The following is a 16,828-nucleotide window of genomic DNA, read 5'->3' as shown; positions in this document are numbered from 1 at the left end:
TTGCGAAAGGTCAATTGAGTATGGCCGATTCACCTGACCTGCATGTCTTTGGACTGTGGGAGGAAACCGGAGCACCCAGAGGAAACCCACGCAGACACAGGGAGAACATGCAAACTCCCCACAGAAGTCGCCCCGGGACAACCCCGGGGTTCGAACCCAGGACCTTCTTGCTGGGAGGCGACCGCACTAACCACTGCGCCGCCTTTCTTATATTTATGTCCGCTAAAATGTCTGACCTGACTATACTGACTTATACCTGTGCAAAGGTTGAACAGAAAAAAGAGCGGTGGGAAAGTTTTCACATTCCTCTACAGGAGGAGCTGTCTGTACACTTCCCTACATCTGAGATTCAAACGTAACCCTGGTAAACTAGATTTGGTACGTGCATATTAGACAGCCTGGGTCCTGTGATTGCCTGGCGACCTGTCCAGGGTGTCTCCCCGCCTGCCGCCCATTGACTGCTGGGATAGGCTCCAGTATCCCCGTGACCCTGAGAGCAGGATAAGCGGTTTAGATAATAGATGGATGGATAGACAGGGCAGCATGGTGGCGTTGTAGTTAGCGCAGTCGCCTCACAAGCAAGAAGGTCCTGGGTTCAAGCACCGGGGTAGTCCAATCTTGGGGGTCGTCCCGGGTCGTCCTCTGTGTGGAGTTTGCATGTTCTCCCCGTGTCTGTGTGGGTTTTCTCCAGGTGCTCCGGTTTCCTCCCACAGTCCAAAGACATGTAGGTCAGGTGAATCGGCCGTACTACATTGTCCCTAGGTGTGTGTGTGATGGCCTGGCGGTGTGTCTAGGGTGTCTTCCCACCTGCCGCCCAATGACTCCTGGGATAGGCTCCAGCATCCACGTGACCCTGAGAGCAGGACAAGCGGTTTTGATAATGGATGGCTGGATAGATATTAGACAGCTTTCGGATTTGTGACGTACCAAATCTGAAAGCCAGTCGCTGCCTAATATGCAAATGCAGGGTGGGCAAAGAAACCTGAAACCTGTGCAGAGCAGACTTGTCAGTACAGAGAGCGAGTTTACATTTGCCTAGTGAAAGCTTTGACAGCAAACATGGTAGTGTGCTATTTTGGGATGTAAACCGGACCCTGGAGCTTCCTTCCACCATCTACAAAACAGTCCCATTATACCGCTCAAATGGTTGGAATTTATTTACAGACATCAGGCTCACATATCTACAAACCGGTCCACATGCCTATTTATCCTGGAACTGCGACAGTGAGCAGTAGTCAGTATGTAAGTTATGTATTTCTTTGACTCAACCAACAGTCAAATGAAAGCTTTCTGCATGTAACATGTTTCCTTTGTGTCTTATAAATAGCATTAACTACTAGTGAAGTTGTCCACAGCAGTGCGTATGAAGCGGTTCTCCCGTGCTGTGCATGGAAATGGCCCCACAATGTCAACACCCACCCACTGCATGGGCTCTCCCACTGGAAACTGCTGTAGCTCAGTCCTTGACTGGCCCTGTGGCCCTTTGTGAGCTGCGCAGAGGTTGTAGTGCCTGCAAAAGTCCTCAGCATCCTGCCTCAGACGTCCTCAGTAGCAGCCGGCAGAGCATCTTCATCACTCCAAACTGACCCAAGCCTGCAAGTCATGCATGGCTTTGAGAACCACCTCCTGTAACCCTCCGGGCACCACCACTTGCCACCTCTTCTCCCCGGTTGCTGGTTCCACCCAGGCTGATTGGAGAACCCCATCTAGCAGCCACAGAGTCTTGAACTTGGCCCACAGCCCTTGTCCACAGGGCGAGAGCTGCCACCTCTTCCCATGGTGGTCGCTGCTGTGCACCCACCCACAGCATCACAGGCTGCAGGTCCCGGTCCTGTCTCTGCTCTGTGGACCAATCTGTATTATCCACCACCTGTAGCTCTCCACTCACCAGTATGGCCACCCCATGCTCTTCTCTGTCCTGCCCACACACCCCCATGACAAGCTCATGTTCCCTGGCTTCTCTGCGATCACAATACTGGCAGCCCTCTGAGCTGCATGGCCGACGAGACAGTGCATCTGCGTTGCCATGCCGTTCTACTGTACGGTAGGTTATGGTGACTGGCACTTTTAAGTATTACCTGTGTGGCTGGTCTTTCACCATACGCACTGATCATGCCTATTTGCAGTGGCTGATGACATTCAAGGAGTCATGCATGCACCTTATTTCCTCACACAATTCACTGTAACCATCAAGAGCATTTTGTACCTCTGGATTTTTACCATTCTGCATTAAACCTTGTATCATTTTTTCTTAAATTGCTAGCCTTATTTAGCTTAGCTTTTCTACCACTTTGCAGTCTGTCCAACCTGTCAGCAAGCGCTTTAGCAGAAAGCTTGACCGCCCGCTTGCTCGTTTGTGTTTCACTACAGCTGGCCACATTGTCCTGTTCGCCAGCAGTAGGCACACTCGCACCTGACGGTATGTCCCGCGTCCGCAACGGGACTCTTCCATATTTAACAGTCTGACGTCAACTGACGGCAAAAAAAATCTATCGACACAATGTTTATTGTTCATCCGCTTCAGCAACCAATGCACTGGAATTACGCCCTTATGTGTTGACTCAAACTTATGTAACCGGTTATTTTCTTGCCCGGTGCGGGATTCGAAACGGTGTACTGCACCACAAGGTGACATCACTAACCGCTCGGCTAAAGGGTCAGATCCGCTAGCTAGCTAGGGGCTAACGTGTCTTATTAGTAGTTTACAGTCGTCACCCTCCCCGGAAGCGCGCCCTCGCGCTTTGTTCTTCCCGCGCTCCGAAGATCTGCACACTTCCGGATCCCACCGCTGCCACCAATGGTACCGGTTATTTTCTTGCCCGGTGCGGGATTCGATACGGGGTGTACTGCACCACAAGGCGACATCACTAACCGCTCGGCTAAAGGGTCAGACCCGTTAGCTAGCTAGGGGCTAACGTGTCTTATTAGTAGTTTACACTTACATGGCCACCTTAACGGTGGTAGCGCCACACATACCTCCTTAAGATGAACGTTGCTCCGTGATTCAAGCGGCGAGAAGCTCCACAGCGACCCGCTCACGGTGTGCCGGGCAGCAGATGAGCGGACGAGACGCCGCTGTGCGCCGCGTCGGTGGCTTAAAGCGTCGGCTTTAAGGCTCACTCGTGCGCCCTTTTTTAATAGATACGTCCGTTTCAAATGTTCTAAACGTCGCTGCCCGCCCGTGTTTTACATTGGCGTGGTTGTTAAGCAATACACCCACTCCAGGGCAGTTCGGAGTTAAGTTCAGACTTCCGAGTTCCGCGGTGAGGCGTCTAGGCTGCCGGAAATTCCCACGAAGAAGAGGAGGAGAACAAACATGGCCGACGTATCTGTTAAAAACGAGGCAGCGTGGTCTGTGCGGCCATTAAACACATCGCGGCATGTGGACGGAGAATTCCTCTCCCTGATTTCCCCTGTGAGAGAAACTGAAACATTTCCACTACTTCGGCACAGCCTCTCCTCAGAAAGTTCCGCCGTTTCTCCGTCTTCTTTGTTGCGCGTCGCTGGCTGGTCGCGCGTCAGCTATTAACTACACTGCGCAACACTGCCCCCCGACTTCCTGCGGCGTTTCCGGTGGTACTGCTCCGTTTGCACGGATCCGCAGGCTCCCTGAAAACGTGCAGAAATGAGCGCCGAGTACGGACAGAAGGCTCCGTTCGTATGCGTATTTAACGCTGAGCGTAAATGGGTTCTTAGTCCTCCACAGTTCAAGTCACAAACTGTGCTTCGTTGGAGTTTTGGAGACGAGTTTCTGCATGTTTGATGAGTACGGCGGCGACGAGGGAGCCAGCCGGGGGGGGGGGACTAGGTGTTGGGAGCGCTTCGACAGCTGCATCTCGTCTGCTCATCCGCCGCTCAGGACGCCGGAGAGGAGCACCGCTGCATCTCATCCGCCGCTCAGGACGCCGGAGAGGAGCACAGCTGCATCTCATCCGCTGCTCAGGACGCCGGAGCGGAGCACCGCTGCATCTCATCCGCCGCTCAGGACGCCGTGAGCGGAGCACCGTTGTGAAGGACGCCGTGGAGCTTCTCGCCGTTTGAATCACGCAACAACAGGCGGAGGATGATGGCGACTTTAGGGAAGCAACATAACGGCTGGGAAAACGTACTGTAACGTGCATGGATAATTCGACACGCTGGCCGCTGGCTGGCGGGTCTGACCCTTTAGTCGAGCGGTTAGCGACGTCTCCTGCGGTGCGGGCGATACGGGTTCGCGTCCCGGCCGCGGCAGTTCCTGTGGTTGTTGCGTTGTCCCCCGAATTCGCTACAGTATCAAGGCTGCAGCAGAAATGGGTCCCCAGTCGTCTTGGACTCCACGCCACTGGATCTTGACCCAGATCTGTCAACGACTGTGTAGTGGTTTTCTGTGCACCACGCACAGGTGTCCTCCATAAAGGGAATCCACCCCAACATCTCGGATTAAGTCCTATGGCGACCGACGAGTGGCAACGGAGTCCGGGCTAAGCCCTGAATGTCTTCAAATCCGGATCTTGACCCAGATCTGTCAAGGACTGTGTAGTGGTTTTCTGTGCACCACGCACAGGTGTCCTCCATAAAGGGAATCCACCCTAACATCTCGGATTAAGTCCTGTGGCGACCGACGAGGGGCAACGGAGTCCGGGCTAAGCCCTGAATGTCTTCAAATCCTGGAAACGCCCCTGTTCTCCACCCACTCCACCCTGCCTGCACTCTCTTCTTCACCTCTCTTCTGCACTCCCAGTTACTTTGGACATTTGACCCCAAATATATGAACTCATGTGCTTCGTCCGCTCTACTCCTTGCGTCCTTACTGTAGAGGCTAAGCCACCGAGGCGTTGCACCACAGATGACGTAATTGACGCACTTATTACCGTGTGATGAACCAACGTCCGAGACAAACTTGCCAGTTGAACACTCCGTCCATTTACTGTTAGTGTCCATTAAATTCGAACGTATTTCCATCTGACAAAGTAATATCCAGGACCAGAAGTAATGACTGCATCAGCATGTGTCTCTGGGTGTGTGGTCAAAAAACTGTGAACCTTCCTAATTGGCTCCTACACTTACCATTCAACTGTCCTCCCTCTCATTCATGCATAGGTATTCCGTCATGCTCCTACTGGCTTTCATTCCTCCTCTCTCCAGAGCATACCTCCACCTCCCCAGGCTCTCCTCTACCTGCACCCTACTCTCACTACAGATCACAATGTCATCCGCAAACCTCATAGTTTCTTTTAGTCATCATAGTTTTGACTTGGGTCCTGGGCTTCCGGTGGCGTCTGGACACTGCTTGGCATCCTGAGCATCATATTCTTCATCTACTACTACTACTTTCGGCTGCTCCCGTTAGGGGTCGCCACAGCGGATCATCCGTTTCCATTTGAGCATCATATTCTTCATAAATTTTATAATTCTGTTATCCTCTTTCAATGTTGTCTTGTGTAAATTGTGTAAACACAACATTCATTGCACGCTGTCCGTCTTGGGAGAGAGATCCCTCCTCTGTTGCTCTCCCTGAGGTTTCTTCCTGTTTTTTCTCCCTGTTAAAGGTTTTTTTTAGGTTGTGGTTCCTTATCTGATGCGAGGGTCTAAGGACAGGATGTTGTGTTGCTGTAAAGCCCACCGAGGCACATTTGTAATTTGGGATGTTGGGCTATACAAATAAAATTGACTTGACTTGACTCAGACCCGATCTTTGATGTAATCCTACCTCCATCTTGAACCCATCTGTCATTCCAACCACACACCTCACCATTGTCATACATATCCTGCACCACTCCTACATACTTCTCTGCCACTCCTGACTTCCTCATACAATACCACACCTCCTCTCTCGGCACCCTGTCATATTCCAGATAGCATCCGGATGTGGGCCACTTCAGGCAGTGATGCGGCACTGATGGCCTTCTGGCCCTGACAAAATGGATGTGAGCCTGAAGTGGCCCACATGTATAATAGCAAATATGGCCCAAATATGCCAAATCAAATGTGGGCCTTTTTTGGCAAAGATGCGGTGCTCTGGACAACATGTAATCCGGATGTGACCCTGAAGTTCCCCGTGTGGTAAATGGTGAATATGGCCCAAAATATCACAAAACAAATATGGGCCACCTTTGGCAAATATGTGGCATTGTTATGGCTTGGTTCTGACCCAGATGTGGCAAACAGGAGCGGACCGCCGAAGTGCCATCATTCCACACGGTGTGTGGGCCGGATGAAGTGTCGGGTGTGGGACGGGTCCGGGCCACAGCAGTTTTGCTATCTGGGATGCTTTCTCTAAATCCCCAAAGACACAATGTACCTCCTTCTGGCCTTCTCTATACTTCTCCATCAACATTCTCAAAGCAAACATCACATCTGTGGTGCTCTTTGGTGGCATGAAACCATACTGCTGCTCGCTGATCGCCACCTCTCCTCTTAACCTATCTGGCAACTCTTCACTACCACCCAGTGCCTGTCTTAACTCCTGCCTGAACTCCACACAACATTCTTCCTTCTTCAACTTCCACCATTTGATCTTCGGCTCTGTCTACACTTGCTTCCTCTTCTTCTTGGTCTGCAAAGTCATCCTACAGACCACCATCCGATGCTGCCTAGCTACGTTCTCCCCAGTCACCACATTGCAGTCTCCAATCCCTTTTAGATGGCGGTACCAGTATGCTTCTTCTCCACTCCTCAGGCCTCCTCTCACTTTCCAAGATTGTGCTAAACAATCTAGTTAAAAACTCCACTGCCATCTCTCCTAGACATCTCCATGCCTCCACAGGTATGTATATTACTCTTTCTAATAAAGGTTAGAATCCCCCCTCCCCAGTCCAATCAGCATGTCGTTGCTTTGCCACGGGGGCGGGGTTCGACCCAAAGTAGGCTCCACACATAGAAGATGGTGCCATGCCCTCGTAATGTTTTTATAGTCGACCACTTTACCGGTAGGTGAGCGGAGGAATATTTGTGCCTTTCGTTGCTCCTTCAAACAGAAACCAATTCAAACCCACATTTATTGTGTGCATTCTGGCAAAATTAGTTTGCATGAAATCTTAAATGTTACTGTGGAAGGGTTTTAAGTCTCTAAAGGATTTTACGTGTACAGCGATATGTCTCAGGAGCATCTGTGTTTCGGAATTGCTGAGGATGGGAATTGAGGTAATGTCCAGTTATTCAAAAATGGATGAATATTAACAAACTCAAATCAAGTCTCATCACTTTATTTGATATAAGGTTTCCACAACAAAGCCAAAATGGTTTAGTGGCATAAAAGATGATGTATTTGACCAACAACTGTGTTACAGTTTACATAAGAGCCAATAATAAAACAATAATAAAAAACATCCTGACTGTCAGTTAGGTTAGGTTAGGGTAGGGTAGGGTAGGTTAGGGTAGGTTAGGTAGGTCTTTATTTCAAACATAGCAAGCAAAATGTAATTATTCCAAACACAGCAAACAAACATTACATGTTCGAAAAGGAGCAGGAGGAAGTTTCGACTTATAATACCCTGCCCCTGCCAGCCTGCCAGCTCTCTCCCTCCACCAGCAGTCACAGTGCCAACATTCAGACTTCCGACTCTCACCTCCACCCCTTCCTCCTCCTCTGCTCAGCGGCACTGACAGGAGTAACCGTAGAGAGAGACTGGAGATGACAAGCAGCAAAGGGCCTGAGTCGGAGTCGAACCCAGGCTGTGGCAGGAAGGACTCGGCCTTAGATATACGGTACACACCCTACTGGGTTAGCCACCAGGGCGCCCAACATATTTCCAACTTAAAGCACTGATAATGGACATTGATCCAAAATACACACATTTACATGATTAACATATAAAGGATACCTCTCCCAGGATCATAAAAAAGGAGGGATTTTCTCTTTGGCTGAGATGTTTTTATCAGCTGTCTTTCAACTCTTTTGTGCACAAATCTCTCCATGTTTCACTTCATATGTTTTGTGCATCGTATTCTATCACCGGATTTCCCTCTTCTCACTTCAGTATTCTGTATTTTTTTTGTCATACCACAAAATGAAGTGAATAGCTGGAAAAACTGCATGAATAAATAACCCTACAATACATAATAATAATAATACTTAATAATACAAAATAAATAATTGGCATTTCAATAAATGCTAAATAGTACTAGTTTTCAGCCAATCTTTTTTACAGTGGCTTACATGCTATCAAGGACACAGACTGACCAACCAACCAACCGGCATCTGAAAACCATGGGGGGTATACTTCCACCGAGCTGACTGATCACTGCCAGCGGTTTCCAGCGTCCGCCTTCGTGAGATCGACACCTTTTATTTTCTTACTATTTCTTCTCTATATTCTGCCCTAACCTCTTCATTTTGTTCTGATTTGGCTATTTTCTGTGCTCAGTTCACTTATCGCTAGATTCTCTATTTTTCTTTCTTATACGAATCTTGTTTTTAGTAGGCAGCTTCTCGTTCCTAGTTTGCTACTAGTGGAACCGGTTATTTTCTTGCCCGGTGCGGGATTCGATACGGGGTGTACTGCACCACAAGGCGACATCACTAACCGCTCGGCTAAAGGGTCAGACCTAACGGGTCTTGTTAGTAGTTTACACTAGCTTTGAGCTTAGCCTAGCTTACCAGTTAGCTCTATTACATTCGCAGTCAATAGCAGGTTAGCACTAGCTCAGTAGCCCCGGGCCTGACAGCAGGCCTGCTATTGTTAGCACTAGCTCAGTAGCCCCGGGCCTGACAGCAGGCCTGCTATTGTTAGCACTAGCTCAGTAGCCCCGGGCCTGAGAGCAGGCCTGCTATTGTTAGCACTAGCTCAGCCTCGTCGGCAGATGTGGCGGAGTTTGTCTCTGTTTACCGGCGCGGGAAGGCTCGCAAGAGCAAGCCATTTGTCGTGTGGCCTGGTCTGCAGTCACCTCTCCCGACTGCAAACCGGTTTTCTCCACTCACCAGCCCTGTTGGTGGTCCTACCGGCCATCGTGCTTCTCCCCCTCCTAGTGATAGGAGCCTCCATTACCCGCAATGTTAGATTAGCTTCGCCAGCCTTGGTTCCCTGTTTACCCGGGGCCAGAGTCTCCGACATAGAGGATAATCTTAGGGTGCTGGCATCACGGAGGGAGAGTCAGGGAACCCAGGACACAGCGCCACTACTTTCAGCAACATTGTTATTCATGTCGGCACCAATAATGCGAGGATGAAGCAATCAGAGATCACAAAAGCCAGCCTAGTCAGAATGCTTGAGTTTGCCAGAAAGATGTGTCGGCATCGATTAATTGTCTCTGGTCCCTTACCTGTGAGGGGTAATGATGAGATGTACAGTAGGCTCACCTCAATGAACCGCTGGCTGGCTCGCTACTGTAATGAGCAGGGGTTCGGCTTTGTTGATAACTGGCCTTCTTTCTGGGGCCGCCCTTACCTACTGAAAGCGGACGGCATTCACCCTACTGGGGACGGCGCCGCTCTTTGTCTAGCAATATAGATAGCTGTTTACGTTTACTTTGACACTAGGGACTTCTCATTCAGCAGGTTGCAGGTGATTAGAGAGCCTGCTAGGTTTAAATCTAGTGCGGATGTGGAGTCAAGTAGTTTAATTAATATAATTAGTCAGGGAATTTCTCATAGCGTAGACTATCAGCCTGATAGCTTGGTCTATAACATTGAGACTGTCTCCCTACCCTGCTGTATTGCTCCCAAGCTCTCCTCTCCTAAATGTGTGAATCACAATAATCTAGTAATTATTCCTACCACTGGTAGTGGTGACATTTGCAATAAGGTACATAATAACCTACAGAACCAAACATCTAATGTTATCAAGAATGTGACCACATATCGTCCAAAGCGTTGGTTGCCAAAACTGTCAACAAGGTGTCTAATTCCAATTAATCTTTCACCTGTCGGTAGCTCTAAAGTTCTGCCTACTACTGATCGTTCCCACAAGATGCTTGAATTTGGTTTCATAGATATCAGATCACTGTCTACCAAAGCCTTAGTAATAAATGATCCGATTCTTGAACATAGTTTTGATATGATTGGGTTACGTGAAACATGGCTGAAACCAAATGTTTTCCTTCCCTTAAATGAAGCTTCCCCACCTGACTATACTTATGCCCATGTACCTCAGGCAAATAAACAAGGCGGGGGCGTTGCCTTAATATATAAAACTATTTTCAATCTGACTTCTAGACTTGAATCTAAATTCCAGTCTTTTGAGTCTCTTGTTCTTGGTCCATCTCCCTCAGCCATGAATAGACTCGGCTCAGTCCAAATTGTGATACTCTACCGGCCTCCTGGCTGTTACTCGTTATTTCTTGAAGAATTTGGAGAATTTGTCTCAGGCCTTTTTACTCACTCTGATGAGATTCTAATTCTAGGTGATTTCAATATTCATCTGAATAAGGCTGCTGATCCTCTAAGTAAAGCCTTTCTGGCACTAGTTGATACTTTTGGTTCACTCAGTTTGTTCAAGAGTCGACTCATTGCAGTGGTAATACCCTTGATTTGGTTTTATCTAAAGGGATAGCTGTTTCTGATCTGAATGTCTTGCCAACCACATCTGCTGTGTCAGATCATTTTCTCATCACATTTGAAGCATTATTGGCCTGTCCAGTGAATGTCAGCACAGATCTAATTGCCACTCACCACATTGACCATATTACACCAATTCTTGCCTCCCTTCATTAGCTTCCTGTCCATGTTAGATCAGAATACAAGGTGCTTCAGCTGACTTATAAAATCCTAAATGGACTTGCCCCATCTTACCTGTCTGATCTCCTTAAACCGTACATTCCATCTTGAGCTCTTTGCTCTCAAACTACAGGGCTCCTGTGTACCCAAAGTTAAAAAGAAGTCAGCTGGTGGCAGGGCCTTTTCCTATCGGGCTCTGTTCTTGTGGAATAACGTGCCTGCTGCCATCAGACAATCAGTCTGTTGAGTCCCTACTACTACTACTTTCGGCTGCTCCCGTTAGGGGTCGCCACAGTGGATCATCCGTTTCCATTTCTACCTGTCTTCTGCATCTTCCTCTGTCACACCAGCCACCTGTATGTCCTCCCTCACCACGTCCATAAACCTCCTCTTTGGCCTTCCTCTTTTCCTCTTTCCTGGCAGCTCCATAGTCAGCATCCTTCTCCCAATATACCCAGCATCTCTCCTCCTCACATGTCCAAGCCATCTCAATCTTGCCTCTCTTGCTTTGTCTCCAAACCGTCCAACTTGAGCTGTCCCTCTAATATAATCATTCCTAATCCTGTCCTCCTTCTTCACTCCCAGTGAAAATCTTAACATCTTCAACTCTGCCACCTCCAGCTCCTCCTGTCTTTTCATCAGTGCCACTGTCTCCAAACCACATAACATAGCTGGTCTCACAACCATCTTGTAAACCTTCCCTTTAACTCTTGCAGGTACCCTTCTGTCGCAAATCACTCCTGACACTCTTCTCCACCCACTCCACCCTGCCTGCACTCTCTTCTTCACCTCTCTACTGCACTCCCCATTACTTTGGACAGCTGACCCCAAGTATTTAAACTCATATGCCTTCATTACCTCTACTCCTTGCATCCTCACCATTCCACTGTCCTCTCTCTCATTCATGCATAGGTATTCCGTCTTGCTCCTACTGACTTTCATTCCTCTTCTCTCCAGTGCATACCTCCACCTCTCCAGGCTCTCCTTAACCTGCACCCTACTCTTGCTATAGATCACAATGTCATCCGCGAACATCATCGTCCATGGAGACTCCTTCCTGATCTTGTCCGTCAACCTGTCTATCACCATTGCAAACAAGAAAGGGCTCAGAGCCGATCCTTGATGTAATCCCACCTCCACCTTGAACTCATCTGTCATTCCAACCACACACCTCACCATTGTCACACTTCCCTCATACATATCCGGCACCACTCCTACATACTTCTCTGCAACTCTGGACTTCCTCATACAATACCACACCTCCTCTCTCGGCACCCTGTGGTATGCTTTCTCTAAATCTACAAAGACACAATGTAACACTTTCTGGCCTTCTCTATACTTCTCAGTCAACATTCTCAAAGCAAACATCGCATCTGTGGTGCTCTTTCGTGGCATGAAACCATACTGCTGCTCGCTAATCGTCACCTCTCCTCTCAACCTAGCTTCTATTACTCTTTCCCATATCTTCATGCTGTGGCTGATCAACTTTATACCTCTGTAGTTGCTACAGTTCTGCACATCGCCCTTATTCCTGAAAATTGGTACCAGTATGCTTCTTCTCCACTCCTCAGGCATCCTCTCGCTTTCCAAGATTGTGTTAAACAATCTAGTTAAAAACCCCACTGCCATCTCTCCTAAACATCTCCATGCCTCCACAGGTATGTCATCAGGACCAACTGTCTTTCAACTCTTCATCCTCTTCATAGCTTCCCTCACTTCCTCCTTGCTGATCCACTGAACTTCCTGATTCACTATCCCTACATCATCCAACCTTCTCTCTCTCTCATTTTCTTCATTCATCAGCCCCTCAAAGTACTCCTTCCACCTTCTCAGCACACTCTCCTCGCTTGTCAGCACATTTCCATCTCTATCCTTGATCATCCTAACTTGCTGCACATCCTTTGCAGCTTGGTCCCTCTGTCTAGCCAATCGGTACAAGTCCTTGTCTCCTTCCTTAGTGTCTAATCTGTCATACAACTCACCATACGCCTTTTCCTTTGCCTTTGCCACCTCTCTCTTCACTTTAAGCTGCATCTCCTTGTACTCCTGTCTACTTTCTTCATCTCTCTTACTATCTTACTTCTTCTTTGCCAACCTCTTCCTCTGTATACTTTGCCGTTCTTCTTCATTCCACCACCAAGTCTCCTTGTCTTCCTTCCTCTGTCCAGATGACACACTGAGTACCTTCCTAGCTGTCTCCCTCACTACTTCTGCAGTGGTTGCCGAGCTATCTGGCAACTCTTCACTACCACCCAGTGCCTGTCTTAACTCCTGCCTGAACTCCACACAACATTCTTCCTTCTTCAACTTCCACCATTTGATCTTCGGCTCCGTCTACACTTGCTTCCTCTTCTTCTTGGTCTGCAAAGTCATCCTACAGACCACCATCCGATGCTGCCTAGCTACGTTCTCCCCAGTCACCACATTGCAGTCTCCAATCCCTTTTAGATGGCGCCTTCTACATAAGATATAGTCCACCTGTGTGCACTTTCCTCCACTCTTGTACGTCACCCTGTGTTCCTACCTCTTCTTGAAATATGTATTCACCACAGCCATTTCCATCCTTTTCGCAAAATCGACCACCATCTGTCCTTCCACACTTCTCTCCTTGACTCCATACCTTCCCAGAGTCTGCTGAGTCCGTTAAATCCAAACTTAAAACTCATCGTTTTACCTTAGCTTACAATTAGTTGCCTTTAAGTTGAGTGCTTCACAACCTGTACTGCACGGTGGGTCGGTTTTCTGTCTCAATGAATTTACCAACCACTGTTCTGCCGACGAGATTATAGAGTATAGTTTATGACTAATTGATGACTTAATTGATTATGACTAATGACTATTGCAAACTGTTCTCTTCTCTAACATGTCTTTTCTCTCTCTGTGAATAATGTCTTCTCCTTTCTCTTTTTCTGTGTGTGAATGGTGTCATGTGAGTCTCTCTTGTGTGCATGTGCAGTCGGTTCTCCTCCCAGGTCTCCGTGGTGATGGTGGTTGCCACTTGGACGCTGCCTGCCATTCCCCTCATCACATTTTCTTTTTATTAATCCACATATATATATATATATGTAAATTTTTTTTTACATGATGGTGGTCGCATGGCTTGGGTCCTGGATTGTTTCGATGGCGTCTGGACACTGCTTGGAATCCTGCGCATCATATTCTTCATACATTTTATAAGTCCATTGTAATTTTGTTATCCTCTTTCAATGTTATATTGTGTAAATTGCATAGACACAACATCCATTGTACATTTTCCGTCTTGGGAGAGATCCCTCCTCTGTTGCTCTCTCTGAGATTTCTTCCTATTTTTTCTCCCTGTTAAAGGTTTTTTTTAGGGGGTTGTTCCTTATCTGATGAGAGGGTCTAAGGACAGGATATTGTGTTGCTGTTAAGCCCACTGAGGCAAATTTGTAATTTGTGATATCAGGCAATACAAATAAAAGTGATTTGATTTGATTTGATATAAATGGTGTGGTTTGGAGTTTGCTGTTTAAGTTGCCTGGCCCTGGGAGGTGAATAAAGTATGCCGTTTTAGAAGACACTATCAATTTAATGTCAGACACTCAGAATTTTGTCTCCTGTATTGTTTTGAAATCATCATGCACAGTAGCATGGTGATATTTTGCATTTACTGTATGTAAACGAACAACACCAGTTTGAGACATTGAATATGGTGTACCTCAGGGCTCAGTTCTTGGCCCTCTACTTTTCTCGCTTTATATTTCTTGGCAAAATTATACGCAGTTACGGAATAAATTCCCATTGCTAGGCTGATCTTATAAGGGCTGATGATCATACTCAAATGACTAATTTAGAGGCCTGCTCGGGTACTGTGAAAAATTGTATGTCACTTAACTTTCAGCTTTTAAATTCAGATAAAATCGAGATGACACTACAGTCATTCTGCCCTGTGATGGCCTTGTGGCCTGTCCAGAGTGTTTCCTTGCCTGCTGCTGCCCAATGACTGCTGAGATAAGCTCCAGCAACCCCGCGACCTTTGACAGCAGGATAAGTGGTTTGGATAATGGATGGATGGAACAGTATACAGCACTGATGATATGAATAGTATTCATTTACTGTAGCCCAAGTATATTTCATTTTGTCCTGTCAATGAGTTTCTTTTTTTTCAGTTCTGTGCCTCTCCCACTGGCATATAGCCAGCACCTGAGGGTTCTATTGACCTTGTACAAGGTATGAGAGAGATCCCCTCTGATAAATGACCTGTAAGAGGGCCAAGCTGTGAATCTATTTCAGGACAAGGGAAGTTTAAGCTTCTGGAAATAAGAGAATGATGGGAGTCTTGGGGAATACAGGAGGGATACACGGTTGCTTTAGATCCGACATGGCTGTCTTCTTCCTCCTGTCCCTCCTGACTGACCTGCTCCTTACACTGATTGGAAATGCCGGAATCTGCGCTCTGGAGCACCGGGTATGGGGCCCGCATTTTCTCAATTTGCTCATAATCCGAGCAAACCTGAATAGACCCTTGGCTGAAAATGCCACCAAATATTTGACTAATCTCTGTTTCTTTTCCCTTCTCCTTTTTTCCATCCTGTTCTTGCAGCTGCTTGCTGTGGCCATTGGGTGAATTTGTCTCATCCATTTCCTCCATGCTCGCTTCGCTGACCTGCTCCACCTCTGAGCAGCCCATGCCCGAGTCATGGCTCTGGAGCTCACACTGCTGGGGCTGGAGCTTCTCATCCCGATCACCATCCCATGATTCTTGCACCGACTCTTCTCTCATTCCAATGCAAGAAAGCAATTTCAAATTCTCCATATCAACATCATGCTCTTCCGCTCTGTCCTTTGCTCCTCCGCTTTGACTGCCAATGAACCTGTAGGGTGAGTCGGCCGCACAGGGCTGCAGATTTCCTTTAGTGCAAATGGAGAGGGGAGGAGGGCAGAAGGGAGGCCTGATGGGGTTAGAGACACTGGAGCTAGTTGACCGGGAGCAGCTATCCCAGTTTCTCTTTCCTGGCAGTGCAGCCTCTGAGCCCTGAGCGACTATAGACTCAACAGTATTGGTGACCTCCACTGAGCATATGTCCACTGGTGTCAGGACATAGGAGTCATTGGTAAACTGAGGGGTCAGCCAGACCTAGAGGGGGGAAGGAGGGAGGGTCAAGGTGAAATATATAAAAAATATGATAGCAACAGGGGTTGGTAATATGACAAGGCTATCCATGTCACCCATGACATGGATAATCATGATGGTGATATTATAACTGCCTACAATGTGATAGGTAGACACACAGACAGACAGATAGATAGATGGACAGACAGACAGACAGACAGACAGACACAGACAAACAGACAGACAGATAATGATGAGGTTGGACAATGTGGGTGTAGAAAAGCCAATCTGATATCAAAGAACATAGAAGATTTCAGTCAATGTGACAGGAGGAAAAATGTCTTATAAAAGTCCATCCATCCATCCATTATCCAAACCACTTATCCTGCTCACGGGGATGCTGGAGCCTATCCCAGCAGTCATTGGGTGGCAGGCAGGGAAACACCCTGGACATGCCGCCAGGCTACTACAGGGCCCACAGCCACACACACACACATTCACACCCAGGGACAATTTAGTATAGCCGATTCACCTGACCTACACGTCTTTGGACTGTGGGAGGAAACCAAAGCACCCAGAGGAAACCCACACAGACACGGGGAGAACATGAAAACTCCACACAGAGGATGACCCGGGACTACCCCCAAGGTAGGACTACCCCGGGGCTTGAACCCAGGACCTTCTTGCTGTGAGGCGACCGCACTAACCACTGCGCCACTGTGCCACCCCTTATAAAAGTCCCTATTCTATCATTTTAGAAAGAATTAGAATTCACAAATGAAGGCATGGTAGTTCAGAAAATTCGCAAAAATAATACTTCTGCCCCATTTCGACATCTTCAGAGGACAACACCACCCATAACAACATGCTGTATGTTGTGGGTTTTTATGACCTCACATCTGTCAAATGACCATGCAAACCAATGAAGTTGCAGCTAGCCAAGTCAGTTAACAGAAGTGCTTCATGTGAAAAGATTTGCAAATGTAGGAGAAAGGCAACAGATGAACACCACATGGTATAATGTTTTGCGTAATGACAATGGATGCAAAACTTGAAATGCGGTTGGCAGTTTTCATCAGTTGCAACTCAGCCTTACAAGCGGTGCAAAAAAAAAAGTCTTA

General features: G+C 47.6%; 1 protein-coding gene across 1 annotated transcript in view; it reads right to left on the bottom strand.

The window, feature by feature from the left end:
* Positions 1 to 14,883: 14,883 nt before the first annotated feature.
* LOC130112364 (uncharacterized) overlaps positions 14,884 to 16,828 on the bottom strand; it is a 43,277-nt gene continuing 41,332 nt past the window's right edge. The window contains exons 10-11 of the mRNA XM_056279700.1: positions 15,012 to 15,731; positions 14,884 to 14,907 (exon numbers count right to left, since the gene is read on the bottom strand). Of these exons, the coding sequence (XP_056135675.1) occupies positions 14,884 to 14,907; positions 15,012 to 15,731 (744 nt within the window). The remainder of the gene's footprint in view (positions 14,908 to 15,011; positions 15,732 to 16,828) is intronic.

Source organism: Lampris incognitus, chromosome 5 (genome assembly GCF_029633865.1).
Source record: "Lampris incognitus isolate fLamInc1 chromosome 5, fLamInc1.hap2, whole genome shotgun sequence".
Taxonomy (NCBI): domain Eukaryota; kingdom Metazoa; phylum Chordata; class Actinopteri; order Lampriformes; family Lampridae; genus Lampris; species Lampris incognitus.
This window is presented reverse-complemented; position numbering and strand designations above follow the sequence as displayed.